Source organism: Myotis lucifugus, unplaced genomic scaffold (genome assembly GCF_000147115.1).
Source record: "Myotis lucifugus unplaced genomic scaffold, Myoluc2.0 scaffold_4141, whole genome shotgun sequence".
Lineage (NCBI taxonomy): Eukaryota > Metazoa > Chordata > Mammalia > Chiroptera > Vespertilionidae > Myotis > Myotis lucifugus.
This window is the reverse complement of record NW_005875189.1, coordinates 1,952-12,913: the sequence shown is the minus strand read 5'-3', so window position 1 is coordinate 12,913 and position 10,962 is coordinate 1,952. Positions and strand designations below refer to the sequence as shown.

General features: G+C 39.1%; 2 protein-coding genes across 2 annotated transcripts; one reads left to right on the top strand and one right to left on the bottom strand.

Annotated features, from left to right (window-relative positions):
• Positions 1-4,072: 4,072 nt before the first annotated feature.
• Positions 4,073-5,042, top strand: LOC102426173 (olfactory receptor 4C3-like). The gene has a single exon (XM_014450833.1). It carries the CDS (start codon positions 4,137-4,139, stop codon positions 5,040-5,042), a length of 906 nt encoding a protein of 301 aa, XP_014306319.1. The 5' UTR covers positions 4,073-4,136.
• A 4,330-nt stretch (positions 5,043-9,372) lies between these two features.
• Positions 9,373-10,309, bottom strand: LOC102426497 (olfactory receptor 4C45-like). The gene is given in 2 exon segments (XM_014450834.1): positions 9,373-9,924; positions 9,926-10,309. Coding segments are annotated over 2 exon segments (936 nt in total).
• Between the last annotated feature and the right edge of the window lie 653 nt (positions 10,310-10,962).

Genomic DNA, 10,962 nt, shown 5'->3' with positions numbered 1-10,962 from the left:
GATGTAATAGGGATTGCTGGGGGAATGGTTGGATGGGGCCTTTTGAAGTTGGTGACAAATTGATGCAGACAAAATCCTATTTTGTGACTTTTTCTGGAAGCTTTCAGGGAACACGTTTGGAGAAGGCTTGGAGTAGGATTCATTCAGTATTGGGAATTACATGCTGAATAGGCAAGAATACTGAAAATGTAAATGGTTACAAATTTTATGGAGAAAAATGGGTTACACATATCAATAATTATTAAACATGTGTGTCAATATCTTCAAGATTGAAAATATACTTATATATTAATACATTCCATGTTTTTGCTTTTATAATTATTTTGCTTATGCCCTGCTTTGGTTTGGGGGGAGCTCTCCCCACTTTGGAGTATAAGCTGCTGGGACCATGTCCATTTTATTCACTCTGATATTCCTGGCATTTAACCAAGTGCCTGGAAAAGTACTGATTGAATGGTTGAAATGGTGGAAGTGCAATTTCAATTCAGGTCCTTCTGGCCCTCCTTTCTCTGGTCTGTCAGCACACCACACAGCAGCAGTGTGGATACAGGGGAGTGATACTTTTCTCACATCCTTATGGGGGGAGATGAAAGAGATGATGTACGTGAAAAGGGCTAGTGCCCATGCTTAGAACACTGAAGATGCTCAATAAATGCTGTTGATTTTTACTTTTGTCCAGTTAGCAATTTTCCTAAAGATAACCCTTAATACCAGTTTCTAAAATATCATAATTCCCTTTTCCTCCTGACAATTTGGGGACTATCCATGTAGACACCAGAAGGACAAAGGGCACGTCTAGGAGGCAGAATGTAGAGGCCACTCCTTGTGAGACCAAACTGTATTCGAGGGGAATAATTAAATGATGGCATCAACATGGTTTGGACCTGTGAACAAGGCAAAAGCTAGTTCTAACGCTGCTTCCGCAATGGTCCTGGGAGGGGAGAATGAGTCTCCCTCAGAGAGGCGGAAAGCACGCACATCGGAAACCCCAATGTTATCACTCTCACCTTATAAATAAAGGGTATTTATAAGGTGAGAGTGATAACATTGGAAGGAGAAAGATTTCTCTTGCATGGTGCTGATGAGTATTATTAGCAGAAAGCAGAGCTAAGAAGCTGCTACTCCTGGGAACTTTCTCCCTCATGTTAGTAGCAGGGCTTTATTTGGCGTTTCAAAGACAACGTAGAGAACAGAAGGGGGTGGTTATATTGGAAAGGGCACCTGAGTGACCTGGAGCCACCAGTGACCTGGGAGCCAGGAGTGCCTCTGCCAGGAATCACCCATGTGACCTTGGACCAGCTGCACCTAAACTCCGAGTCTGCAATCCACTGTCTTTAAAATGGAGACAATCGGAAAAGATGATTTTAAATGTCATAGGGTTCTTCAGCAAGTAAGAGGGAAATGGACCACAAAACGAATTCCCAGCTGCTTGTAAGTGAAGGACAACCTTTTGGGTTTCACCTACTGCTGTTCTAAGAAAGTTTCAGTTCAGAGAATTTCTGTAATTGATAGCAATTGCCTCAGCTATGATTTGTCTCAATTTAAAACATAATTCAAATTTCATTCAGGAGCTTAGTTACGTGGAACAGAAATATTCGGGGTGCTGTGCTTGGAGGTGGCCTAGATGACGAGCCTCACCATTCCATGATGTTAGGGTATAAATCAAACCAATCCTGGTGACCTGTTGATGTCCTCAGATCCAGTCAATGTAAGTTTTCTATAATCTATTTTTAAAATAAGATAAAATAAAATAAAATGCAACTCAAATAAAAATGTGGTGGAATAATTTTGCTAAAATTCACGTTATTTTCCATGAAATAATTTTGCTTCTCCTGGATAACTCAAACAGGAGCCTTTTATTCTTTGCTAGTTTTTAACAAATAATTTATTTTGTACTTCCATAAATTTGAATCACAGCAATGAACCAGCTGAACATTTTTATTTTGGGGCATATACATTTATTATGTAGCTAAACTGTCTACTATTCATATTGATTCTATTTTTCTACTCTTGTATTCTGTATGGAGATCAGGATTAGGGATTTTTTTCATATTTCCTAGTATAATAAAATTGTACCCATATCAATACCTGTTTGGTCTCGAGTACATGTATCTAGGTCCTTGTTTCCTAAGCCACATGCCAATAGTGTTGATGATAGTGATATCAGATGTGCCCTTTATTAAATGTTTGTCACACCCTGACCGGTTTGGCTCAGTGGATAGAGCATCGACCTGCGGACTGAAGGGTCCCAGGTTCGATTCCAGTCAAGGGCATGTACCTTGGTTACGGGCACATCCCCAATAGGGGGTGTGCAGGAAGCAGCTGATCGATGTCTCTCTCTCATCGATGTTTCTAACTCTCTATCCCTCTCCCTCCCTCTCTGTAAAAAATCAATAAAATATATTTTAAAAAATGTTTGTCACATCCAGGCTCGGTACAAACACTCAACATGCACTATTTTCATTTACTTTTCTCTGCAACCTCAGGGTAGAGCAGTATTCCCAGTTTATACAGACAGTCAATAAGTGGCAGAGGAAGGAGTCGAACCCAGATGAGCTTACTGGTAAGTGACAGTATAGTACAGCCAAGCCCATGGACTCTTTAGCTAGAGTGCCTGCTAGCTCTGTCACTTATTAGCTGAATATGTGTAAGTTGCTGAATGTATGCCCGACTTTCTTCTTCAATATGAGGATAAAGACAGTGACTTATCTCCTGGGCATGAAGTGAGGGTTATATGAACTGATATATGTAGGGCAGTTAGGACAGTGCTTGGCAAAGACTAAGAGCTACACAGGCGTTGGCTCTTGTTACTGTTATCTGTGCTCTTGGCCATCAAGTTCTACTCTGAAAAGGTCCCCATCAAGCTTGTCACTTGTAGAAGCTGTATTTGCCTTCTTGCAACAAAGCTTGGAGAGAGAAAAAGGAGGCAGCTTCCTGATCAACACAGAACTCTTCTCTCCAGTGTTGCTTATATCTGGGTGTGTCTTTCTTCCTCTGACACTTAATGATTTTCCTTTAATTCCCATCAAACTGAGCATCAGATCTTCATCAAGTTGAGAGATTTAGCTACCTTAAGAAGGCCTGTGTTTTTAGGAGAATGATAGATTACGTGTCTCTCAAAACTAAGGCAGGCACAGGCATTTCCTTCCTTCATATTGTTAGGAGAGTAAAGGGTGAGTAGGAATATTCTGCTGGATGAGATTGTAATTTGCAGCTGAGTAAGATAGGCCATCTCTTCTCCCTGCCCCCAAGCTTCATTTATGTAGAGAATGCACAGATAATCATTTAATAGAACCCTTCACTGATGCTCACCAAACTTTTTTTATTTTTGTAACCTTTGACTCCTTCCTGTAAACTACAGAAGGACTAGTAGCTTTAACCAGAAGAATTTTACCAAGCCAAAAAAAAAGAAGCAAAATGCAGAGTATGTAGAATATATAAAGCAAGGGGGAGGAGTAATTTAAGTTGGCTTCCTAGACATGAGCTTGTCTACAGTCTGTGCATGGAGTGGGAGTAAAGGAACAAGGAGAGAAATGGAGAAGTTGGGTAAGTCTCCAGCTGCAACCTCATCAGTTTCTCCCAATCCTTGCTTTAGTTGGTTTTACTTTACTTTGTGTTTCTATTGGAAATACCTGCAACAGAAAGTGTAGCAAAACTCACTGTGCAGTCCAAGAAGAAAGATTTAATATGTGGACTGTTCGTGCAGAAGTTTCAGGAGATTTGGAATGTTCATAGTTTTCTCAAGTGCCATTGTGTCTAGGTGGAGCCTTGCTGAAAATGGTCAGAGAGGGACTCTCATTGAATTGGAAAACCAGTATCTGCCAAAAGTTCAATTTCAGTAGTAACAAAAGAAACTAAAATATGGCTAATTACATTATTATTTTCATGTAATAACTTAGATATTTAGTACCCACTGATGCTGAAGTTAGCAGATAGACATATGCTGACATTTTGTAATTACCACACTAAATTGGTATAAGAATTTTGGAACAGAAAGTGTTAAAAGGGGCAAAGGGAAGTAGGTGTAGATAAAAGAAACCTTGCAATATTTCCTTCTGGAATTAGTAATGTTATGATTATGTTTCTCTGTTCACTTATAGGCAATACTGTACCTGCATTCTCTGTGTCCTTGGACTATGGAAATATCAAACAATATCACAGAATTTTTCATGCTGGGACTGTCACAGAACCCAGGAATACAGAGAGTTCTTTTTGTGGTCTTCTTTGTCACTTATGTGGTCACAGTTTGTGGCAACATGCTCATTGTGGTCACCATCACCTCCAGCCCCACCCTGAATTCCCCCATGTATTTTTTCTTGGCCAACCTGTCCTTTATAGACACCTGCTATTCTTCTTCGATGGCCCCTAAACTCATCGCTGACTCCTTGTATGAGGGGAGAACCATCTCTTATGAGGGTTGCATGGCTCAGCTCTTTGGAGCCCATTTTTTGGGAGGTACTGAGATCATTTTGCTCACGGTGATGGCCTATGATCGTTACGTGGCCATCTGCAAGCCCCTGCACTACCCCGTTATCATGACCAGGCATCTCTGTGCCCTGCTGCTGGGAGTGAGCTGGCTTGGGGGCTTCCTGCATTCATTGGTTCAGCTCCTCTTGGTCCTTCAGTTGCCCTTCTGTGGGCCCAACATAATTAATCACTTTGTCTGTGACTTGTACCCCTTGCTGGAACTTGCCTGCACAAACACATATGTCACCAGTCTGCTGGTGGTTGCCAACAGTGGTGCGATCTGCCTGGTGAATTTTCTCATGCTGGCCGCCTCCTATATTGTCATCCTGCGCTCCTTGAGGTCCCACAGTGCAGAGGGGAGACGCAAGGCCCTCTCCACCTGTGGGGCCCACTTCACTGTTGTTGCCCTGTTCTTTGTGCCCTGTGTGTTTACTTATGTGCGTCCTTCATTTACTTTACCGATAGACAAAAGCATGGCAGTGTTTTATGGTATTCTGACACCTATGTTGAATCCACTCATTTATACCCTGAGAAATGATGAGGTAAAAAGTGCCATGAAAAAGCTCTTCACATAGTAAAAAATTGCAGTGGATCATGAGTGGCAAGGCAGGAAATAGGAATGATTTTATTGCTGTGAGTGGAGCAAACCAAAACTTTTTTGTTACCATATATCAACTTACTTAATCTTATCCATCCATGCATCATCATACACTTCTATGGTTTACTTACTCTTTTCACTTGAACTGAATACTTTGATTATAAAATGACTATATGAAATATATAGGGCATGAATGATTATTGTCCTTGTTTCAGAAATTAGAAAAAATGTCCCCTGATGTGGTTAATTGATTAATCAAGTGTCTCTAGCTTTGACGTGCCTAAACTCAAAATCAGTTATTTGTGATTCATCATCCAGATCTTTCAATAGCAATCCGTGTTAATATCATTTGACTCTGTGCAATAATTGCGTCATATAAATGTGAGCAAAATACAACTTAAGGCAAAAACTTCTCACGTCACTACATATAGGAGTCTGTGTGCATCTAGGTCTGGCTTCCATTTCTTTTCCACCTTTTGTGACATCAGCAGGCTGCTACCCTACCGCAGAGAGGGTAAGATCTTGGCTCTGCAGCAAAGTCAACCTGCATCTGATTCTTATTTCCTATGTATAAGGAAATGGCATGACCTTAAGCAAGTGACCAAACCTCTGTAGTGTCTGAAGCTTGTCTTTAAAATAAATAAAGATAATATTGTCTAAAGTGTTATTGTAAGAATTAAATTAGATAATCTATGTAAAGTTCCTAATCAGATTTCTGGCACATACACCCCAACACATTTTACCTGAGAATATTATATGTCCCTCAACTTTTTCTTAATCTTCCATGAGGTTAATTGATTAATCAAGTGTTGCTTTCTTTTACTTTTCCATCTCTACTAAGTTTCAAATATGCTGTGCTAAGAACAGAATGGTTTATGTTTTGTCCAATGCTGCAAAGTATACTTTCATTCTTCCTCTTTCTGTTTCAAACTCCAAGGCAGGGGTCCTCAAACTACGGCCCGCGGGCCACATGCAAATACAAATATTGTATTTGTGCCCGTTTTGTTTTTTTACTTCAAAATAAGATATGTGCAGTGTGCATAGGAATTTGTTCATAGTTTTTTTTTCAACTATAGTCCGGCCCTCCAATGGTCTGAGGGACAGTGAACTGACCCCCTGTTTAAAAAGTTTGAGGACCCCTGCTCCAAGGGATTCTAGTATCCTGGAATCTGAAAATCCATTCATGTTCATCCCATTCTTTTCCTACTTTTACAAACTCTGACTATATCCCTTCCCAGGCTTCACCCTTTAAGATTGTAGGCTCCCATAATTTGTTATAAACTTATATTTTGTTTGACAGATAATCTGTAATTCACCATCATATCTACTTTTTCACTATGGAAAAAACTGGAAGTACTAAAAATTAGTCTTCAATAGTCAATAAATTCAGGAGATCATCAGGAAATAATGGTTTGATCCCCTAATTCTATATCTAGCGAAAACAACTGTTGCTGAGTTCTTGGGCAAAATAAATATTGTCTTCTTTCACTTTGTCACATGTTTAAGTCTAATTAATAACAACTACATATAAATGAGACCTTCAATTTTATACCTATTCATTTCTGCTGTTAGATAGTAAAAGTATAACTAAGCTAATTTTTCTGTCAGCTAAGAAATATGAAATCATGATGAGGCTTGCTTAAAAATAGCATTTTTGCCAGCTTGACACAATTTTATCGTGGGACTTTCTAGAAAAGCATACTTACTTTAGTTGAAATTTGAAAAGTGCCTTTATTTTCAGTACAGTCACAACCTCAGATAGCATAAAGGACTGATTCCATTGCACTTTGTGTGTGTGTGTGTGTGTGTGTGTGTATGTGAGTGTGTGTGTATTTTTTATTTTTATTACAAACATTTTTTTTGCCCTTGTTTTTGGTTGTCAGAATCATGATTAACAATGGCCCAACTAACTTACAAATGAATTAAAGACAGAAAGAAATTAAGATCAGAAATTTGCTGCCTCAAAACATACAAAATAAATACTTAGGTCATGACTTTATTCACAGAACGTGCTCAACAAACAATAGCAATCATCATTATATCATCATCATCTTTATTTTTACATTATCCTGTTTCATTCTATCTTTCTTGGGAACTACAATTAGATCGTTAAATTTGATTTTTTAAACATACAATTGCTTGCATATATTTACAAGATGGTTACTCATAAGAAATTATGGCAGAGCATCTATTTTTCAAAGGCCTTCATATATAGTGAGATCTAACCTGATAAAAGTCCCAAGAGCATGAGACATGTCAGCATCACATAATTTTGGAACCCCTGGGTGAGAAACCTCCTGAAAGCAAGTTTCTGAGCTCTTCCCCAGAAATCACAAACTCTGTACAGATAGTTCTTTTGGTCTCTGGCCTTGGGCTCCCCCTTCTCCTCCTTCTGGAAAACCAGAACTGACAGGATCCATCATTCATGAGAGCTTTTCAAACAAGTTTTGCTCAGATCTCAAATCACTCTAACCACTCCTCATGGGTAACTGCAGAGATATTTAAGGGCATTTTAATCCCAGAATAGGGAGTTGGAGATGGGCTAGCTCTTAGCGTCCAGAGACCTGCTCACTGGCCCCATGAAGTTTCCGTGTTGGAGCTAATAACTCACTTCTATGCTGGCCCTACTTGTAAATGGATGACATTTATGACACATATTGAAGTGAAGTGAGGCTGAGGCAGACGTATGACCCTCCTGTGATCATGGTTAGTGAATGACAGTGGCAGTGACCTTGGGCTCCGCTGCCAGGCACTGCAGTCCCCAGCATACCTTGTGTTGTGGTGTCATCTCTGAAAGCTGTAATAGTGTCTGAGCAATTTTCACTATCTTTCAGGTGACTCTTTTCCAATTCAGATCATTTAATTCTTACAACTTAAGGAAGTATGTAATGCCATTTCCCTTTTACAGATGAAAAGAAAAAGGTAGAGAGGTAAAGCAACTTGCTTCCACTTACAAGTCTCACTAAAGCTGGGACAAGATGAGAAATCAAGCTTATTTGATCCAAAGCTCTTAATCTCTGACTTCAAAGCATCAAGCCATTTTCAAATCTCTTAGATTTTCATTATGTTCATGATATGGATTCTTTTCTCTAATTCAGATTTGTGATCATTGTTGTCCCGTTCCATGACACATACTTGTTCTTACATGACCACATATAGCCTAATGATCATAGTCTACATGCCTGTACAATGTGAGATTAAGCACAAAAGAAAAGGATGCAATTTTAAGAGAGGCAGTAAGCATGAGATGTACGAGGTTGCTGCTGGCATAACATGGCATAATGTTCTATAGCATTTTTTTTATAAATAGAAAGAGTACATTCTAAAATAATGATAAAAGTATAGTATAGTAAATGTACAAACCAGTATTATAGCCCCTTGTTATCATTATCAAGTATTATGCACTAACATAATTGTGTGTGCTATACTTTTATATGGTTGGCAGCACAGTAGGTTTGTTTACACTAGACGCACCACAAACATGTGAGGAATGTGTTGCCCTACAATGTTATGTCAGCTATGATGTCACTAGCTGATAGAAATTTCTCAGCTCTGTTTTAATTTTGTGGGACCACTATTTTTCATGTGGTTCATTGTTGACCATTGTTTTCCCTCTTTTAAAATAAAACTTCATTCTAGCTGTAGTGCTGGATATGAAGTGTATTTAAGAATATTGCTGTTGATCTGTTTCATATCCATAGTAAGGGCAACATTATGACTTTTGTAGGCCCTTGGTACTTTTGTCCTCATGGGTACTTTCCTCCATAAAAAAGATTAAAAATTGTATTTTATGACTGAATTATATAAAGATGACTAAAATCTAAAGTTTTATTTGGCTCTGGCCCTTGTGCTCAGTTGATGGAGCATCATCCCATGCACCACATGTCACAGGTTTGATCCCAGTCAGGGAACATGCTTGATTGCAGCTGATCCCCTGTAGGAACATGCAGGAGGCAGCTGATCGATGTCTCTCTCTCTCTCATCAATGTTTTCTCTCTCTCTAAAAATCAATAAAAACATATTTAAAAACCCCCACCAAAGTTATATTTGATTATATTATTTTTTCTTATTATTTTAAAAGTAAAATAAACATTTCATTGGCTCATACAACTATTTTGGGCTCTAAGCTATGTGCTGACTATGTCTTAACAGATATGTCAGCCCCTGCCCACAACATGTGGGCTCCTGAAGAAAAATGGTCCAGACAGGATAATTGACTGTCCCAAGTTTAATCAACTAAGAAAGGGAAAAAATATCTACAAAATATCACAAGATTTTTTTTTGCCTAAATATTCCAATCACAAGGTTTATTCATTATCAGTATTCATTATTTGCTCCCAGAACTTCTTCATGACATTTTTTACTTCTGCATTTCTGAAGGTGTAGATTAAAGGATTCAACATGGGAGTTACTATGGTGCAAAACACAGTCATGGCTTTGTCAATGGGGAAGGAGGTTAAAGGTCTGAGGTATAGGAATGAACAAGGTACAAAGAATAAGATGACAACAGTGACATGAGAGGCACATGTAGACAGGGCTTTGTGACGCCCTTTAGAGCTGTGAGTCCTGAGGGAGCACAGGATGATAACATAGGAAGCAACCAGCATAGAAAAAACAAGCAAACACAGTGACCCACTGTTGGCAGTAATCAGGGGTCCCAAAGTGTGAGTGTCTGTGCAGGCTAGCTCCAGGAGAGGTATTAAATCACACATAAAATGGTCGATGACATTAGGGCCACAGAATGGTAACTGGACTATGAACAAAACCTGGATCCCTCCATGAAGAAGCCCTAAAACTCCAGCCATTCCCACGAGAAAACCACACACAGGCTGGCTCCTGAGAGTCATATAGTGCAAGGGGCTTGCAGATGGCTACATAGCGGTCATAGGCCATGGCAATTAACAAGATGATCTCAGCTCCAGCAAAGAAATGTTCAGCAAAGAGCCGAGTCAGGCAAGCATTGAAGCATATGGTGTTCTTTTCAGAGATCAAGTCAGAGATCATTTTGGGTGCTATGGAAGAAGAGTAGAAACCATCTAAAATGGACAAATAGGACAGAAAAAAGTACATGGGCAAACTCAGGGCTGGGGTGATGAAGATGGTGACTGAGATGAGCAGGTTACCTGTCAGTGTGGTCAAGTAAATGATTAAAAACACAACAAATAAGATTTTCTGCAGTTCTGGATTCTGGGTCAGGCCCAGAATGAATAGGATGAATTCGGTTACATTGCTTGTCCTTTTCATCGATTTAGCTTGGTCCATCTGGAAAGATCACGGTATTTCTGAGTGATGATATTTTAAATTCAGTACTAAAATAGTCTATCACTTCTTTAGACCTGATCTTTGGAATTGATGGAGCTACCCCTTCCACTCACCTCTGTCATTTTGCAGATAGCTATAAAAAAGAATGGAAGTAGGTTAAATTTTCTCCTGTATTCATTAAATAGTGACAACACCTTACAAACACCACAATAAAAGCAAGGTGTTATTGTAAATGTTGATTTGTGGTTGACTTCCAAACTTTCATTGTAGCTCTAAAAGTCTCATAGATGGCTTTCTTTCTCTTTTGGGGACATCTCATTAGTAACAATTATTTTGAAGGTATACTTATCTATTGGCACGAATAAATATAGGTTATATGAACACAATATTCTTTTACAGATAGGAACCTCAGAAGGAAGGAAGCGGGAGGGGCAGTAAGAAATTATCCAAAGAATTGTATGCAAATATGCATAACCCATGGACACAGACAATAGTGCAGTGAAAGCCTGGCGGTGGGGGTGGGCAGGAGGTGGAGGGGGCCAATGGGGAAGAAAAGGAAACATCTGTAGTACTTTCAACGATAAAGATAAATAAATTAAAAAATCTGCATGGATCCATTCAGAAATAAGTCTACA

Bases quoted from the DNA above. Each gene is read 5' to 3' on its own strand.
- LOC102426173 (XM_014450833.1), top strand. From the start codon at position 4,137: ATGGAAATATCAAACAATATCACAGAATTTTTCATGCTGGGACTGTCA.